Genomic DNA, 17,827 nt, shown 5'->3' with positions numbered 1-17,827 from the left:
AAGTTGCTTATATTTTACTAATACAAATAACATTTTAAACATAATTTTGAACCTCTGATTATTTCCTTAAGATAATGCCTAGGAGTTGCATTACTTAGATCAGGGGTATAAATATTTTAAAGATGAGTATTTGAAGAACATTTAAACATATATTGGCCAATTACCTTCTACAAAAGCTGTATCATACATTACAGCATATCAAGGCACCTATCTTGCTGCCACCTCACTGGCATCAAGAATTATCTTTGTCAATTTTATAGATCAAAAATGGCATCATGCTGTTTCAATTTGGATTATTTTGATTACAAGAAAGAGTGAACGCTTTTCAAATGTTTATTAGCCATTTATATTTTCTTCTGAGAATAATCTATCCTTTACTCATTTCTCTATTACTGAAGATAAGTATTTTGAAGTTAGTTAAAAGCAAAACAATAGTACAGTCTAAAAATTATCTTAAATGTCTTTTTAAAAGTGTATTTTCCCACTTTAGGGTATCCTCACAAGAATTCCATTTTTTAAACCAACGTGGGAATACCCACATCTAGACCAGGCTAGTAATTACAGTCCTTCCAGCAATCAGGGGTGAGAACTTTTATTATGCCCTAGGGATACAGGCACCCTTAAAACACTGACCATCCATATGCCATAACCCCCACGTGGCCACCTTCCAAACCCCACAGTGGTGGATTTCAAATAGCTGGAAAACTCAATACTAAAAATACTGCACTGCATTGATTCTAAAATGTATATTTCCTCCCACATTTGAGCATGTCTGATACAACTTTCCAAGACTGAACCAGGAAGAATTAGAAAATATAAATAGACCAATCACAAGTAATGAAAGTGAAACCGTAACTAAGAAATCTTTCAACAAACAAAAGTCCAGGACCAGAGGGCTTCACAGGTGAATTCTATGAAGCATTTAGAGAAGAGCGAACACCTATCCTTCTCAAACTCCTCCAAAAATTTGCAGTGGGAGCAACACTCCCAAATGTGTTCTATGAGGTCACCATCATCCTAATACCAAAACCAGACAGATTTCACAAAAAAAATAAAATAAAAAGAATTACAGACCAATATCACTGATGGTCATAAATGCAAAACTCCTCAACAAAAGAATACTAGCAAACAGAATCCAACAATACATTTAGAGGATCATACACCATAATAAAGTGAGATTTATCCCAGGAATGCAAGGATTCTTTAATATACACAAAATCAATATGGTACACCATATTAACAAATAAAAGAATAAAAACTATATGATCATCTCAATAGATGCAGAAAACACTTTAGACAAAATTCAACACTCATTTCTGATTTAAAAAAACACTCTATTAAGTGGGCATACAGGGAACATACCTCAACATAATGAAAGTCATATACAACAAACCCACAGCAAACATCATTCTCAATAGTGAAAAACTGAAAGCATTTCCCCTAAGATCAGGAATGAGACAAGGATGTCCACTCTTGCCACTCTTATTCAACATAGTTTTGGAAGTCCTAGCCACAGCAATTAGAGAAGAAAATGAAATAAAAGGAACACAAACTGGAAAAGTAAAACTGGACTGTAGCCGACCAGGCTCCTCCATCCATGGGATTCTCCAGGCAATAATACTGCAGTGGGTTGCCATCTCCTTTTCCAGGGGATCTTCCCAACCCAGGGATTGGACCCAGGTCTCCCTCATTGCAGGCGGACGCTTTAACTTCTGAGCCACCAGGGAAGCCTGATACTATACATAGAAAACCCTAAAGATGCTACCAGGAAACTATGAGAGCTAATCAATGAATTTGGTAAAGTTGCAGGATATAAAATTAATACACAGAAATCTCTTGCACTCTTACACACCAACAATGAAAGATCGGAAAGAGAAATTAAGGAAACAATCCCATTTACCATTGCAACAAAAAGAGTAAAATACCTAGGGATAAACCTACCTAAAGATGCAAAAGACCTGTACTCAGAAAACTATTAAAACACTGATGAAGGAAATCAAAGATGACACAAACAGATACACATGTCTGAGATTAGGAGGGATCTGAAAATAAATGTCTTAAAATCCATATTGGCAGTTTTCTTACATCCTAACACCCCTGAAATGGAAGCGTGTTTTACAATTAAAGACATTTAGAATCAAGAACCGCATAGATACTATTAACAATAGAAAATAATCATCATTACCTAGGGATAAAAATTCCTTCCATACCTCAAATCTATTTTTTCTTGGACAATTGAGCTTAAGGAGTTTACAATGAGTATCAATAATAATCTCATATGTTATTAATCTCTATCTCCTTCCCCAAAGGCTGTGAGGTGACTTTTATTTATTTATTTATTTATATTTATTTTTGGGGTTTTTTTTTTACTTGTTTTTGTTTTTGTTTTTTGACTTTTATTTTTAAAAAAAAGTTTAAAATAATAGTGGAATAGGGGTGGAAACGGGGGTTTTGAAAAAAGGCCCGGGGTGAAATGAGCACACAGGAATGTCCATCACAGTCCTTTACATTTCAGAGAGCAGGGGTCACAAAAATGGCTTTAAGCTCCCAGCAGACAAAGCAAAGAGGAACACAAAGTTAATATTGTTTTTAAGCAAAACCCAAAATAGATACTGGGGAGAAGCACAGCATTCCCTGATTCCCTGATTTTATAGAACTTCCTCCCTTGGTGCCTTTATAAGGGGCATATTGGGTGATGCCATAGCAACAGCAACATACTCAATGACAGTCCCGCAATAAAGACAATCCTGTCTTTTATGTTTGTCTATGTAGCACTCTCCCTGCAAGGCAGAGTCCCTGAATCAAAAAGCATTTCTACCAGGAGCCAAACATGTAGTCTGAGAATGCAGTTCTCACTCACTTGGATGGATCCAAGGGCAAGATTTAAAACACAGAGACCAAGGTTGTCTAACATGGGATGCGCAGAACAATCCGTTAGACAACAGCACTTGTGCCTGGAAAAGGAAGGATTACTGACATCTAACAGTAAACTCCACATTTACCCTGGTGTCCCATTTCTGTCTACAAAGTATTCCAAAGGAAGAATACAAGCTGTTACAATAGAGAAGGGGGACCTGGGTCCCCTGATATTTCCATGTACTTTAAGGTTACTGCAGTAAAATACAGTTCACCTGGGCCTACATGAGTGAATTTGTGGGTTATATTTTCTAGTTTTAACTAAACTAAAGCTCACAAGATCAGCAGGTGGCTTAAAACATTTCCTACAACGAAACAGGCAAGTAAAGATACTCCTCTTGCATCTTGCATGTGTGCTCAGTCACTCAGTTGGTGGTGTTCGGCCGCTACATCATGTCCGACTCTGCGACCCCACGGACTGCAGCACGACAGGCTGCTCTGTCCACAGGACTTCCCAGGCAAGAATACTGGAGGGGGCTGCATTTCCTCCTCCAGGGGATCTTCTCAACCCAGGGATCAAACCCGAGTCTCTTGTGACTCCTGCACTGGCAGGCAGATTCTTTACCACTGGCATCACCTGGGAAGCCCCAAAGATACTATAAACACAGACTAACACCAAAAAAGTGACCAAGCTGCCCCTTCTACTCTTTTTCAAGTTTTTTTTAATTGCACCACACAACATGTGGGATCTTAGTTCTTTGACCAGGAATCAAACCTGTGCCCCCTGCACTGGAAGCACCAAACCTTAACCACTGGACGGCCAGGAAAGTCCCTAACTCTTCCAGTCCTTGTATAAGTTCTCTAGCAGCCACATTATTCGGTGTAAACAATGGTGGCCTCATTAGATTTGACAAGACAGCTGAATCAAAAATGATCACAAAGAAGACTATTTGAAATATGTGCTAGCAGCATTAAACTTCATCTGGAGCGTACATTGAGATGTTAGCTCATGATGGTATGAAGCTATCGTAATTACCATGATACTTAAAAATGAAGCACCCAGAACATGAAGGCAAACCTCTGATTTTTTTCAGCAATATTTCAAGATGTGACACTCAATCCTGTGCTTCACAAAATACTATTTCACGTACAGTGAATGTTTGGAAGCCTTTTTCGAGTTGCTACAATTCAATAGAGAAAAACCAAAAGTCTCATATCATTGCAAAAACACCTGCTCTTCAAGTCACGGTAAAACTGGCTGCTCTAATGTGTAGAAAAAAATTGATGTCAAACTAAAATGCATTCCTTTGTCAGCAAATATATTTGGAAGACATATAGAAAACATTGCTGAAGATGGAAAGAAACAAGCATTAGAACAAATTATGCAGTGTGGGAGGTTTGCTATACAGTTAGATGGAAGTACAGATATTTCTAACATGCCTCAGCTTGAGGTATTTGCTAGATTCTATTTCAATAAAAAAACACTTGTTTCTGAGTCACTAAAGATGTTCCAATGAAGAAAGGTTTTCCAAAGAAGACTGATTCTGCAAAGGGGATGACGTCTCTAATATATATATATATATATGTGGAAAAACTGTAAGTATAGCTGCCAATGAGGTGACTGCTTTGCTCATAGACCCTGGTCTCCCACCTTTTTGTGAAATATGTCTCTGTCTTCTTTCCATGGCCCTTCCTCTACAGACTCTTTAAATGTTGTTTCTCGAGGTAACATCCTGGAAGACTGTAAAGTAGATTGATTTAACCAGATCTCATAGAGAGAGAGATAAGCAGATATAGAGAGGATTCGAACTGCTTTAAATACAACTTTTCATTTTTCTTCCATTAAAAAACCTGATAGGATGGCTCGGGGTACTTATTTTCTGCAATTTGTAGGATTATTCTTAGGCACCCATGCTAGCTAGCAAATTCCATCCACTTCCTTCTGAGTCTAGAAACTATAAGCCTAGGTCATTGTTAGAAAATGCATCTATATTAGGCAACCATGGATTTTAATTCACAGATTACCTGGCTAGGGCTGGACTGGTCCTAGAAATAAGGCAAGTTTACTTCAAGGGCTTACCTACATTCTCTTTGGGGCTGGGTATACTGACTCTTGGAAGGACCAAGCACATTGAAGCCCTGTTAGCAGCCAAGAGCTGTAACTGTCAATAGATTCTGATACCATTCCCTAAAGTGTTTCCTAATAGATCACCAGAATTATTTAGAAATGGGAAATCTGTGGTAGCCTAAGTGTAAAGATAGTCTGATCACCATAATAGGGCCCCTATTATGATAATCAGACTATCTTTATACTTAAAGAATAACATACATACAGAAATAATATGCACATATCCTAAGTGTGCAGCTTAGTGAACCTTCACAAGCTGAACACACATAGCACCCAGATCAAGGAACCATCCACTGCCAGCATCCATCCACTATCTCGGCTTCTATTAATAACATCAGAGATTAGCTTGCCTACTTTTAAAATATTTAATAAAAATGGAATTGGGTAATGTATAGTCTTTCATGTCTGGGCTTCTTTCATTCAATACTGAGTTTCTGAGATTTATCCCTGTTTTTGCAGGTGGTTGTACATTCTTCATCCTCATTGCTAGGTAGCATTACATTGTATGAATATGCTACAATTTATTTACTCTACTTCTGCTGGGCATTTGGGGAGTTCCACTTTGGGGTTATTATGAATAATGCTGCTAAGAACATCGTAATACTAGTCTCTGGTGGCCATAAGTACAAATTTTCTAAGAGTACAAGTGCTGGGTCAAATGCATTTATTTTGAATTTCTAAATTTATTACAGAGGGCTTAGACATCTGATCTGTTTTTACTCCTAGTCCCAAAAGCAGAAAAATGTGACATGACAGAGCTAAGTGTGGCACTTATTAAAGTACAGACAAACACATCTTGTTTCTGAATCACCTGGGAGCTGGAGCAGGTGGTTCTTGACTCACTTTCGCGGGAGAACAGTGTGTAGTGACAACAGGGGGCTTTAGAAGTCAAGACAAACCAAATTTTAAATCTCAGCTTTATCAGTTGGTGTTTGATCTTCGGGGAATTACTTAATGCCTGGTTTCCTTATTTATAATGTGGTGAGCAGTCATTCTTATTTCACAAGTCTGCAGCCCGGTTAAACAAGAGAATCCATATGAAATACCTGCCACAGAGCCTAACACCGTGTGCACCATAAACAGTTATTCCACTCCCCACGTGCTGGAGGAAAAGGAGTGAGACCTCTAGCCTTGAAACCACCAAAGAACAATGACCTTTAAACAATCTGGAGGTGCAATAGAATTTAGTATTATGTGACTGTGCCTACAAACTCAGGCCCACTAGAGATGAAGCACAGAAAACTGAGTACCACAAGCAAGCTTTCAACACCATTTGGTTGGCAATGGGCTGTACACCTCATTCCTGATGCTTCTATTAACCTATTACTATTATTGTTGTTGCTATTTTTCTTAAGTGCCAGTTTAAGTAGCCCTCAGCATCCTTTCACATTGGCATCAGGATCAATGTGCATGAATTGCTGAGTGGAACACAAAAACCGCCAAGTCAAAGACTATGGTAGGAGGGAGGAGATGACATGAAAATCAGTCGTGCTCTGTGGACTGGCCCCGTGTGGCCCCACACAGTATTACACAGGCGCATGCTACCAGGGCTTGCTGCTTTATTTCCTAATCACTGTGTTTTCAAGTGTGCCTACAAGATTGTTGAGTGCTAAACTGTCTCTTTTTCCCTGAGCAGGGTCAGCTTCCCCAGCCTCCCATACAACCCGGTTCACGCTGGGATAAAGAGAAAGGTAGGAATGTTAACAATAATGCTATGGTCTGAGACCTGCAACACGTAATCAGATTCTCACAAGGTAAAGGCTGTTACCTGGGAGATCATTGGAAGAAAATAGGCCTAGCTAGCAATGACTTAGTTTGTTCCTATATCACATCCTGCCTCCAGTGATGAGATAGAATAAGTCTTCCTAATTTCACGAAGGGGACACTGAGAAGCTTAGTGTGGGCACCAGCGAAAGATACAGGAGTCATCACAGGACTATGGTCTGACCCACTGTTGGACTTGAACCCCAAACACGGTTCTTAGATGGGCAGCAGCAGTTGAAGAAGGCCCCTAGAGTTCAGTGCCATACTGTTGGCTTCAAAGGAAACCCAGTATTTTGAACTTCAGTATTATGAAATAGAGAAATTAGAAGGCTATTGTTCACATTAAAAAGAGATTCAACACAGGTCTTTGAAAATGACTAGAACACTCAACACATGATTCAGAATGCATCCCATCTTGCTGAAGAATAAAGCAGAAGACAACAAAAGTGGTTTGTATGACATTAATACAAAGTTTCAAAGTATTTTGTGAACATTTGTTATGCATACTTTTGCCAGTGTGTCTTGCCATAAGGTCATTCAACTTGTTTTTACTTTAAATGGATAAAACCAATGGGAGGTGAGGAGTGGGGTAGCCCTGATTGTTGATATGAGCATCGGGTCAAACAGCACACTGAGGTGGACCAAAGATCAGCTATCCAACTCATAGTGGGTGATAGAATTGAGGTCCAGAGAGAAGTGATTTGCTTAAGCTCACACAATAATTAATTCAATGGCAGAACAGATGTTAGAATCAGACTGTGGATTGCAGCAAGCAGAGACCAAGCTGCAGCCTCCTTATCTTGCCAGCATCCAGCCCTTTTGCTGTGGGCCAGTCTGGTACTCATGAGTCTACAGATACAGCTCTGCCTTGATTTGAGGGGTTGGTGTGGAGCCTCAGAGGTCATCAAGAAACAGAAGGGTTTCCGCTCATCAACACCACATCTCATCAGGCATCACTCAGCCTTCCCACCTTCCCCCACCGCCCCAGCCACAGCCTGGAGGCCTGTGGAGAGGAAACATTTTGGGGTTCGGCAGACTTTCCAGGCTATCCCATAATTACACTTCTGCACCTACCAGAACCAAGTCACTATGACTTTGCTTCCACCTTCATGGAGAAAACAGAGGCTATCAAAGAAAGGAGGCTTTCAACTTTACATACCTTTTCCCCTTAGAACTTCTTCTTAACTGAAAACATCCTTACTAGCTTCTTCATCACCACAGTGGGAGAGATGTCTCTTTACCGGAAGAATCAGAAGCCAATTCTTCCACTTGTGCACTGGATCCCAGCCTCTCCAGTCTAATACTCCCTTCATCAGTTTTCCCCATCACTTTCACCTTCTCCCACTGGCTGTTTCTCACTTACATTTAAGTGAAATTATTACCAATTTAAAAGAATGAACTGAAAAAATAAATAAAAGAATGAACTGACCAGAAGCTTCTGCATCTTGGATGGAGGGAAGTATGGAAGGAACAAGAGAAGAGAAAAGCTAGCCTCTCTCAGTCTTAAACCCTGAATTATTCACCGCTGGGTCCTATACATTCTATAAGCTTCTCCTCTCAGTCAAGCTTCTACTTCCCTACTCCCTAAATGCTCTTCAACCTATCTGGCCCCTGATTTCAACACGTCACTGAAACATCACCACTGATCTCTTCTTCCTATATCCAAAGGAGACTTTCCCTTATTATCTCATGTGATCTCTCTCTGTTGCATTGGGTTCTATTGGATATTACTTCCACAGAACTTATCCTGCCCGTGGTGCCCTTGATCTTCCAGATATTTGAAAGATCTGTCCTATTTTCGTGATCTTTCCTCTATTGGTTCTTTAAATGGTGTTCCTCAGCATTTCATCCTGGGAAGATTCTGGGATAAAGTAGATTAATTTAACCAGATTTCATGTAGAGACAGGCAGATATAAGGAGCTTTCTAATAGCTTTAATTATAGCTCTTCTATTTTACTCCTTTCAAGAACCTCATAGCATGGCTCAGGGTCAGTTGTTTTTCAGAATTACCCTGTAGTAGGATTATACAGAGTCACTCTTGCTAGTTAACCATTTTCATCCACTTCTTCTAGCAGTCCGGAAACTGTCCAATTCAGTGTCACTTGCATCAATTTCACGACCTCAATTTCACTTCCATCTCCTTCAAACTGAGGTCTCCCAGATTGACATCTTCAGCTCAGAACTCTCTTCTGAGTTCCAAGACAAAACATTCACTAGACACCTTCAAATGGAAGTCCCCATGGTATCCCCAACACAACTCTCACAACCTGCTAATCCTGGGTGCTCACATGACACCCACTCACTGCAGCCAGAAAACTGAGTCATTTTGACACTGCCTCATCTTCAAACTCAGTTACAAATCCTAGGGCATTTATCTCCTTGTTGTTACTTAGTCGCTCAGTCGTGTCTGACTCTTTTGCGACCCCATGACTGTAGCCCACCAGGCTCCTCTGGCCATAGGATTTCGCAGGCAAGAATACTGGAGTGGGTTGACATTCCCTTCTCAAGGAGATCTTCCTGACTCAGGGATTGAACCCACATCTCCTGCATTGGCAGGCAGATTCTTTACCACTGAGCCACCTGGAAAACTCATTCACCTCAAGGTCTCCCATACCCATCCAGTACTCTCCTTTTCCACTCCCCCACCTCTAACTTCAAACTTATTAACTCTCCTGTAGATTGCTGCAATAGTCTAACAAAAAGGTGATTTTATTTCTGTTATGTGCTATGTGACATGAAATCTATTTGTCATTGTGGCTTCTCAGAGATCATCCTCCACAGGCCTAGGCAGGTATCCAAGCTCCCTCTAAAGCAGTATGTGGCAAGTAAGCACTTGAAATTGGCTAGTCTGAACTGAAACGTGTTGTAAGTGTAATAGACACACCAGATTGCAGACTTGGTATGAAGAATATAAAGGGAGTTCCCTGGTGTTCCAGGGTTGGGATTCCATGCTTCCACTGCTGGGGACCCAGGTTCGATTCCTGGTTGGGGAACTAGGATCCCACAAGCTGTGCAGTGCAGATATTATAATACCCCCATTAATTATCTTTATAATGATTATATTTGAAATGGTAATACTGGACTTCCCTGGTGGCACAGTGGATAAACAATCTGCCTGCCAATGCAGGGGACACAGGTTCGATTGCTGGTCCAGGAACTAAAATCCCATAAAGTGAAAGTGAAAGTCACTCAGTTGTGTCCGACTCTTTGCGACTCTATACTGTCCATAGAATTCTCTAGGCTAGAACACTGGAGTGGGTAGTCTTTCCCTTCCCCAGGGGATCTTCCCAACCCAGTGATCAAACCCAGGTCTCCCACATTGCAGGCAGATTCTTTACCAGCTGAGCCACAAGGGAAGCCCCAAATCCCATAAACCGAGGGACAAATAAGCTGTGAGCCACAACTACTGAGCCTGTGCTCTGCAAGAAGAGAAGTGACCACAATGAGAAGCTTGCGCACTGCAATGAAGAGTAGCCCCCAGTCACTGCAATTAGAGAAAGTCCACACGTAGCAACAAAGACCCAGCACAGTCAAAACTGAATAAAATCTCTTCTCACTAAAAAAAGAGGGATAGTAATATTTTATGTACCGATTCAACTCAATATACTATTGAAATTAATTTCACCTTTTAAAAAACTTTTAAAATTGTGGCTACTAGAAAAATTTAAATTACGTTGTATTGCCACTAGGCAGTGACACTCTAGCAGCTGGAGTATGCTACTCACAGTGAGGGCTGAAGATCCCCTAAAAAAAAGACCAATCCTTTCCACGTCCACAAACATCTTGGGACCATCAAGTGGCACCTTTTCTTCAAATGCAGGGACTTGTCTTAACTTGGGGATCAGGTTAACGGAGTACTCCCTGCTAGGAAGTACTTTTGCTCAATGGATGAAATATAGCTTAAAGTCTGTAGAAAGCCCAATATATTAAAGGCGAACTTACCAAAAAAAGCTCTCTTAAGGGACTTCAGTGTCCTGGCATGCTTCCATCCACCAAACTACTGCCTCCTGTTAAATGAAAACGATCTTCCAGGCTGTGGATTACTTGTTTCATTTCTCTCTAAAGCACCTGGTGCCTTGCTGTGGGTGGAAGTTTCTAAGCAGCTGGCTTACTGTGAATCGTGTTGGTCAGGGACTAAGGTTTCTCTTGGTTACCTTCTAAAGTTCTGCGTCAGTGAATCCTTTAAATTCCCCTCACTGCCTCATGCCATTTCCATTTCTATATGTTCAAACATCAAAATAAAACAAATATTTGATTTATATTAATTTCTTCCAAAAGGAGTTTTGTTGTTGTTCAGTCACTAAGTCACATCTGGTTCTGTGATCCCACTGACTGCAGCACGCCAGGCTTCCTTGTCCTTCACTATCTCCCAGAGTTTGCTCAAACTCACATCCATTGAGTCAGTGATGCCATCCAACCATCTCAAGAAAAGGAGTTTAGCATTAGGCAAATGGAGGGGGTGGGTAGTGAAAGAATAAATTTAAAAGAATAGGAAAAACGAATTCATTGACCCCATGTTCAATATGCCTGACTATTATCAATCTGTAAGAAATGGATGTTGCGTTTGAACCAAGACCAGCAGGAAGATGTCTAATAATAGCCTTGGGCAGAATTCCAGCCGACCACAGTAAATGCCCAAGGAAGCTCGTGTTTGTTTATTTTCACTGACCTAGCACAATAAGTATCTCACTTTTAAAATGTATGCTGGCTGAGTAGCTAAATACATGGTGGGGCTCATAAAGGGAGCCGAGGATGTCTCTGGAAATCTGGTCATCTTTTCAAGTATTAGCTGGGGATTGCCCTACATCCCAGCTGACATAATGCACCTTCTGCAAGACAGCAGTCTCTTGGCACTGCTCCACTGTGAAGTGAAGCCCAAAATGAACTCCTGCAAACATGGCATATAGAGCCAGCCCTTTTTTATTTCCAAGGCCTTCTCAGTTGATCTGTGGAACATCCATGTTCATGGAATTGATTTTACAGGCTAGAATTACAACTTCTCTATAACAGCAGAATGCACTTCTAGAAGAACTTGACCAAGGTCATTAACCAAAAGACGACAGCTTTCAGGGTGACAGGGTCTAGTTGAAAAGAACTGACCAAAATCATGCAACTAGTGGTAAATCTGGGTTTCCCTGGTGGCTCAGACAGTAAAGAATCTGCCTGCAATGCAGGACACCTGGGTTCAATCCCTGAGTCGGGAAGATTCCTGGAGAAGGGAATGGCAGCCCACTTCAGTATGCTTGCTTGAAAAATCCCATGGACAGAGACTATATAGTCCATGCGATCACAAAGAGTCAGACAAGACATAACTGAGCGACTAACACTTCATTTTCCCTGGGCCCAGAGGATTTGCCTAGAGGCATCAACTGAGGGTCGGGGACCTAGGAGGACACAGTCCCTACCCAGGAGGAGACCCCATCCCTTAGGGGCTGGGTCTCCAAAGAGGGCTGCTACATCCTATCCAAGGCCACTCAGTTTCTCTTTTTGACAGTCCACTTTGTAAGTCACATGGTATCATGTTTAAGAAAGAAAATAGCAAAGAGTGAAAAATAAGTCAAGGACCAAGAATAAAGACTATAACAATAGAAAGAATTCTCAGAAATATCTCAAACCCAAGCCACCACAGTAAAAGAAAATAAGGGTAGAAATAAGATTACATCCTTAAGGTGTGGGATAGGGTGGGAGGTCGGTGGGAGATTCAAGAGGGAGGGGGCTTATGTATATCTCGATGGCTGACTCATGTTGATATATGGCAGAAACCAAGACGACAATTGTAAAGCAATTATTCTCCAAATAAAAATAAATAAAAGACTACATTCCTAGGACATAAGCTCTATCATAAAACCTAGGTAATTTTCTATCTCTTTTCTAATGTCCTTATCAGTGTTATTTAGTTCTATTTATTCCTCTTTCCTAGAATTTCTTCCAATGGAAAGAAAGGCAGGTGGAAAATCTACAGTTATACCTTCCAGAAAAGTTCTCCCTTGAACATGATTCCATTGTATCTTCAATATCCTTATCAATTTGCTACTTACAAGGGTCTAAAGTTTAGATTGCTTTAAAGTCCTGTCTATCTAGGTATGCCAGCTTTCCACTCCCTTTCCTTAAAGGGCTATGCCAGGCTCTGTATTAGACACCAGGGATACAGTGAGGACAAAACAGGTTTCTACTCAACAATCCCCTGGCAAATATAGACTCGCTGTCAAGGAGTTACCCACTGTCTCCCTTCTGTCCCTACTGCACCTGGGAACACACCCCTTTGCCAGCTGTGTCCTTATCAATCTGTATGTAACCAATCTGTTTGTGTGCTGGTCTCTTCCACAATCTAGAGATTGGGGAATCTCTAGATTCCACAGTACCTCTAGTATCTCTAGATTCCAGAGTACCAGAGGGCTCAGAGCTCAGCATGTAGTAGGTACTCAATCACTGTGGGCAGCGTTAATCTGCATCACAGTAAACAAACTTCACTATAAAGATTATATACCCAAACACAGGATTTCCCTGGTGGTCCAGTGGTTAAGAATCCCCCCCCTTGCAATGGGGGGGACTCAGGTTTGATCCCTGGTTGGGAAACTAAGATACCACATCCATGGAGTCACCAAAGACTTAGGGACTAAACAACAACAAAATCCTGTGGAGCAACTAAGCCCCTGCAGCACAACTACTGAGCCTGCATACTCCAGAACCCATGTGCTGCAACTCAAGAGTCTGTGTACTGTAATGAAATATCCTGCGTGCCACAGTAAGACCCAATGCAGCCAAATAAGTAATTTTTAAAAATAATAATAATAATAATAATATATAGATAAACACATGTAGACAGAGACGCTTGTACATACCTTCTCAAGTGCCAGGCTCAACCACATGCACAGTTCATTATAAAAAGGCCATTTTACACAACTGCTGAGATTTAAATAAAGTTTGTATCTTTAGACGGTGACATTAAGTCACATTCTGGGACCTTCAATAAACCTTTATGACCCTTTATTTACCCAGAAATGTCCTTTTCTGTGTCTCTAGGTAAAGTTAGAGTTTGGGGAACCAGTGTGTGCCTCAGTTAATACAATCACAACCACTCTGATAAATGCTACTCTCTTTCTGAAATAATGTTTTATTATTGAGTCCTATTTCCTCTAAACTTTACGAATTCAAGTTGGGTAACATGTGGGGAAGAAGCCTGTCCTCTGAAGGGTTATCTTTCACGTCTTCCATGCACTTTCCAAAGCTAGTCAAGCAATCCAACAGTCAGACTCTGAGACCCACAATTGATTTGGGAAGACATGTTTGGGTACTGGGAGAAAACAGAATTTATATACTTTGAAATATGATGATAATAGCAATGCTAAAGATCAACAGAAACCAGTAAAAAAAACATTAAAATGCTAATTTAATATTTTCATTTGCCACTCTCTTCAAACTTTGTTATTAAGTAGGTAGTATGTGCCTTCACTATTAAGTGTAAATCTAAATTTAGAATATACCCCTACAATGATCAAATTTTGCTGATAAAAGGTGCTTCCAAAACTTAATAGTGGTTTACAAATTGGTAAATAGCCCCTATTTAAACAGAGCCAATTTTTTATAGAACACAATAATGATGGACAACAGGGAAAATTTTTTATCAAAGCAATCACTTTCACTGTTTAACTTCTGTACATCCTTCACATGCATGTGCACACACACACAGACACGTATATAAGCCAGAACTGCCAAAAATGGGAGAAGAATGCACCTCACTTAAGGGTGTGCTGGAGGAGAAAGACCTTCCACTTTGCAGGTAGAGTTCTGGGTTCAGATCCCAGCTCTACAGCCCTTCAAAGCAGTGTGACTTTGGGGAAGTCGCTTACCCTCTCTGAACCTCAGCTTCTTCATTTCTAAAATGGTGGGGAGGGGGAGGTGTAACACTGCCAGCTTTGCATGATTCTTGTGAGTTAACCTCTCAGATGAGCTGTCACAAGGGAAAGTGGAAAGTACTTGAACTTCCTTCCTTTGATTTCCTCTGCCCACCCTCTCAGGCAGAAGCAACCAAGGAGCAGAACAGCTAAAAGGCAGAAAGGGAAGGAAAAGAAGTGGGCACTGACACACAAACCGGAACCGGATGCCCCCTCTTTCTCTCCTGCCCTTTACCTGTCAGGAAGGTAAATTTGAATATCGAGTATAACTTTAAAAAAATATATTCTGGGTGATCTTGTAACAAGTATTTAAGGGTCAGTTTGTTGTTCTTGTCATTTTGCACACCTTAACCAAGAGTTGTCTAGTGGTTCAAGGAATCCCTTGGTAACAAACTTATTGGAATGGTTTGTATCCCATGAGAACACAGGTACTACATCATGTATACTGTTCAGCAAGTGGCTTAAGCGCTGGGGAGCAGTTAGTAGTAAAGATTCCTAAGAAAATAGATCTTTTAAAAAAAGAAAGAAATATAGTGAACAAAAGCCCACTATGCTCTAAGGCAACTTTGTTTTCATGTTTTAGAAACTTGTCCTAAGTCTCCCTTTGACCCCTTAGTAACCATTAAGAAGTAAGTTACAGGATAGACTAGCCTTGGAATCTGTGAGCCCTCATTTTGGGAGTTCACAGAAAATGCTACATCATAAACTCCTTTTCGTTAAAACAAAACAAAACAAAACCTCTTCCCAGGGTCAAACTCCACAACCAATCAAAATATTGCACTTTTAACACAGGGACAGGGGCTATCGCTAGACAGAGGATAGCGCTAACTAGTCTGTCCCTTGGTTCTGAGGGTTCTAAGAAAGGTCTTGCCAAGTTCACCAAGACTTCAGGCTACCCCAAACCCCACTACCCATTTGGTGCTTTTGATTCCTGGAGGATACACGCTGAGGCAGTTGAGAACCAGCCACCTTTCACATTTACTTAAGGAATCATGAGCAGTGGCAGAGAAGCTGATGAAATTTGGGATACCATTCACTGAGATGCAAGGAAGCTTCTGAGTGCTGTTTCCACACTTTGATTATGAAAGGCATGCAGCCCCTTTCCAAGTAAATGTAGCTGTCCCAGGTTCCCACTACCCGAAGAGAAACCCTCGGCGGCACGCTCCGGAAATGTTTACAAAATTCATTTAAGATGCACATTATTTCTGAACACAATACTGAGGGACCCTTTCACTCATGTATTTTGAAATTTTCAAACGAACGGGTAAGTTTGGCTTCCATGTCGTTCTCATTTTTCCAAAATTGACATTAGGCACCGAAATTAGTTGAGGACAGAATCATTCCTTAGCTATAATTTAGAACTTAACAACGGACACTTCCCAAGCTTTGTGGAGAGAATACCATTTTAAAAATTATACCGTAGGAGCTTTATCTTTAGACAAGACTACACCTAAAAGAAAAAAAAGCCCATCCCCTCCTCCCAAGGCACAAAAACACAGCATAGCCCAAGCGGCCCGCTTCCTACCCGGCCAATACAATAATGCTTTGTAAGCTGAGAGCAGCACCCGGTAGAGAAGCTAAGTATAAACAGCTGAGAAGGATTAGGCGGTAGCTCCATTCTCATTTACATGAAAATCCTCTAAGCATTGCTTTCCTCACTGGCTGCGGGCGCAGAAGGAACTCTTTTGTGCCATAGCCACGCATACATTTGCATCCTTTGTCTTTACTTACCAGTCGAGGCTGTGGGCATGTGTGCTCTATTTCCTCCATGGTTTCTGAGGGAGGCTCATTGGAAAGGGATTTTGGGATACCTGTTTCTGACTCAGCATCAGTGGTAAGTACTGGCATGGCCAGTGAAGGCTCCCTCCAGCTCTACACCCTCTGAGAGTCTCCTCCCAGGCAGCGAATGTTTTCTTTGTCACGTATTTTTCTCTTCCCCACCCATCCCCCTTCTTCATCCCTTCTGTCTTCCCAGGGGGAAGTAAAGAGGTTACCCCCTAATCCCCCGCCCCTTTTCTTCTCCGAGAAACCAAAAGGCAAGGCCTCAGTTTATCACTATAACAACCAGACTGCACTGGAGCGGCGGGTGCGGGATACAGTACCTTATTTGCATGGAGCGCGCTGGTTGGCTACTGTCATCATAGTACCACTCCGCCGGGGAGCGGCCGGGCCCCATTGGCTGGCCGGCCGTGCCCACAGGGCCCGAACTTGCTGCTTTTGTTTCTTCTGTTTAATTCAGTTGCAGAGGTCTAGGACCATTCTGGGCCAGGGCCCTCGGCTGCACAACCCAGATAAGAAAAAAACCGCGTCCTGAGATGCCCAGCACGCCTCGAGACAGAACATAGCAGATCTCCACTGAAAAAGGACCAAGTCCCTGACAGGCGTGTTTGATGTGCTGTAGTCAGAATTTTGCCAAATAGGAGTCACCCTGAAGACAAAGCCACTTTTGAGTCCAAACTCCTTGTGCCCTCAATTGCCAGCTGGCCTCGGAGGACATATCAGGGCATTCATTGCGAGCACCTGAGTGTTCACCCCCTTGACTGCAACAACAGCATTGGGAGATCCCCTGAGGCGGTGTAGCCCTAGCATTTGCCCCTGGGGCTGCTCTGGGAGGAACTTTGAAGGAGGTAGATTGTCTTTGACAACCTGCCTCCCACCTCTGACTGCCCTCCACAATTGCTTCCTCTCTCAGCCACTCTCTCTCCCTCAACAACCTCCTCAGCTATTCTGAGTTTCCTCAAGGTCTTGCTGTTGTCTGCCCTTCGATACACTCTTCCTTACACCTTTCCTTTGCTCCCATTCCCTAGGCACCCTGCTCTCAGCCAAATGCTCATGGCAATCACAGAAACATCCCAGATGGGGGTGTTAAAAATGTGCTTCAAGTCTAAATCGTCCAGGAATAACCACCACTTTAGGAAGACTTTCTGGGGACACACACCCAAAGGAAAGAACTTACAAAGATATTCATTCCAGTGAAATATCACACTTTAAATAACATTAATAAAGATCATGATATTGGAATTTGCTTGTGGTCCAGTGGTTAGGACTCCTTACTCTCACTGCCAAGGGCCGGGGTTCAATCCCTGGTCTGGGAGATGATAATCCCACAAGCCCATAGGATGGGGGTGGGGGGGGAAACCTTGGTAATTGCTAGCATTTATTAAGCACAAGCACAGTGCTAGGT

At 41.7% G+C, this 17,827-nt stretch overlaps 1 protein-coding gene across 7 annotated transcripts in view; it reads right to left on the bottom strand.

Annotated features, from left to right (window-relative positions):
- Window positions 1–17,827, bottom strand: part of PCYT1B (phosphate cytidylyltransferase 1B, choline) — a 147,728-nt gene that overhangs the window by 103,177 nt on the left and 26,724 nt on the right. The window contains exon 1 of one of the 7 annotated variants that reach the window (XR_006339984.1): window positions 16,375–16,636. The exons of 2 other annotated variants lie outside the window; for them this stretch is intronic. Coding sequence is in view for 4 of the 5 variants with exons in the window: in XM_043897113.1 (XP_043753048.1) it covers window positions 16,375–16,491 (117 nt within the window). In the remaining variant the exon portion in view is untranslated. Of the gene's footprint in view, window positions 1–16,374; window positions 16,711–17,827 lie in introns of those variants that run through there. 4 more of the 7 variants (XM_043897113.1, XM_043897117.1, XM_043897118.1 and 1 more) reach the window with 4 other exon arrangements.

The sequence above is a fragment of the Cervus elaphus genome, chromosome X (genome assembly GCF_910594005.1).
Source record: "Cervus elaphus chromosome X, mCerEla1.1, whole genome shotgun sequence".
Classification (NCBI taxonomy): domain Eukaryota; kingdom Metazoa; phylum Chordata; class Mammalia; order Artiodactyla; family Cervidae; genus Cervus; species Cervus elaphus.
Note: the sequence above shows the minus strand (reverse complement) of the source record. Positions and strands in the feature narration are given on the sequence as shown.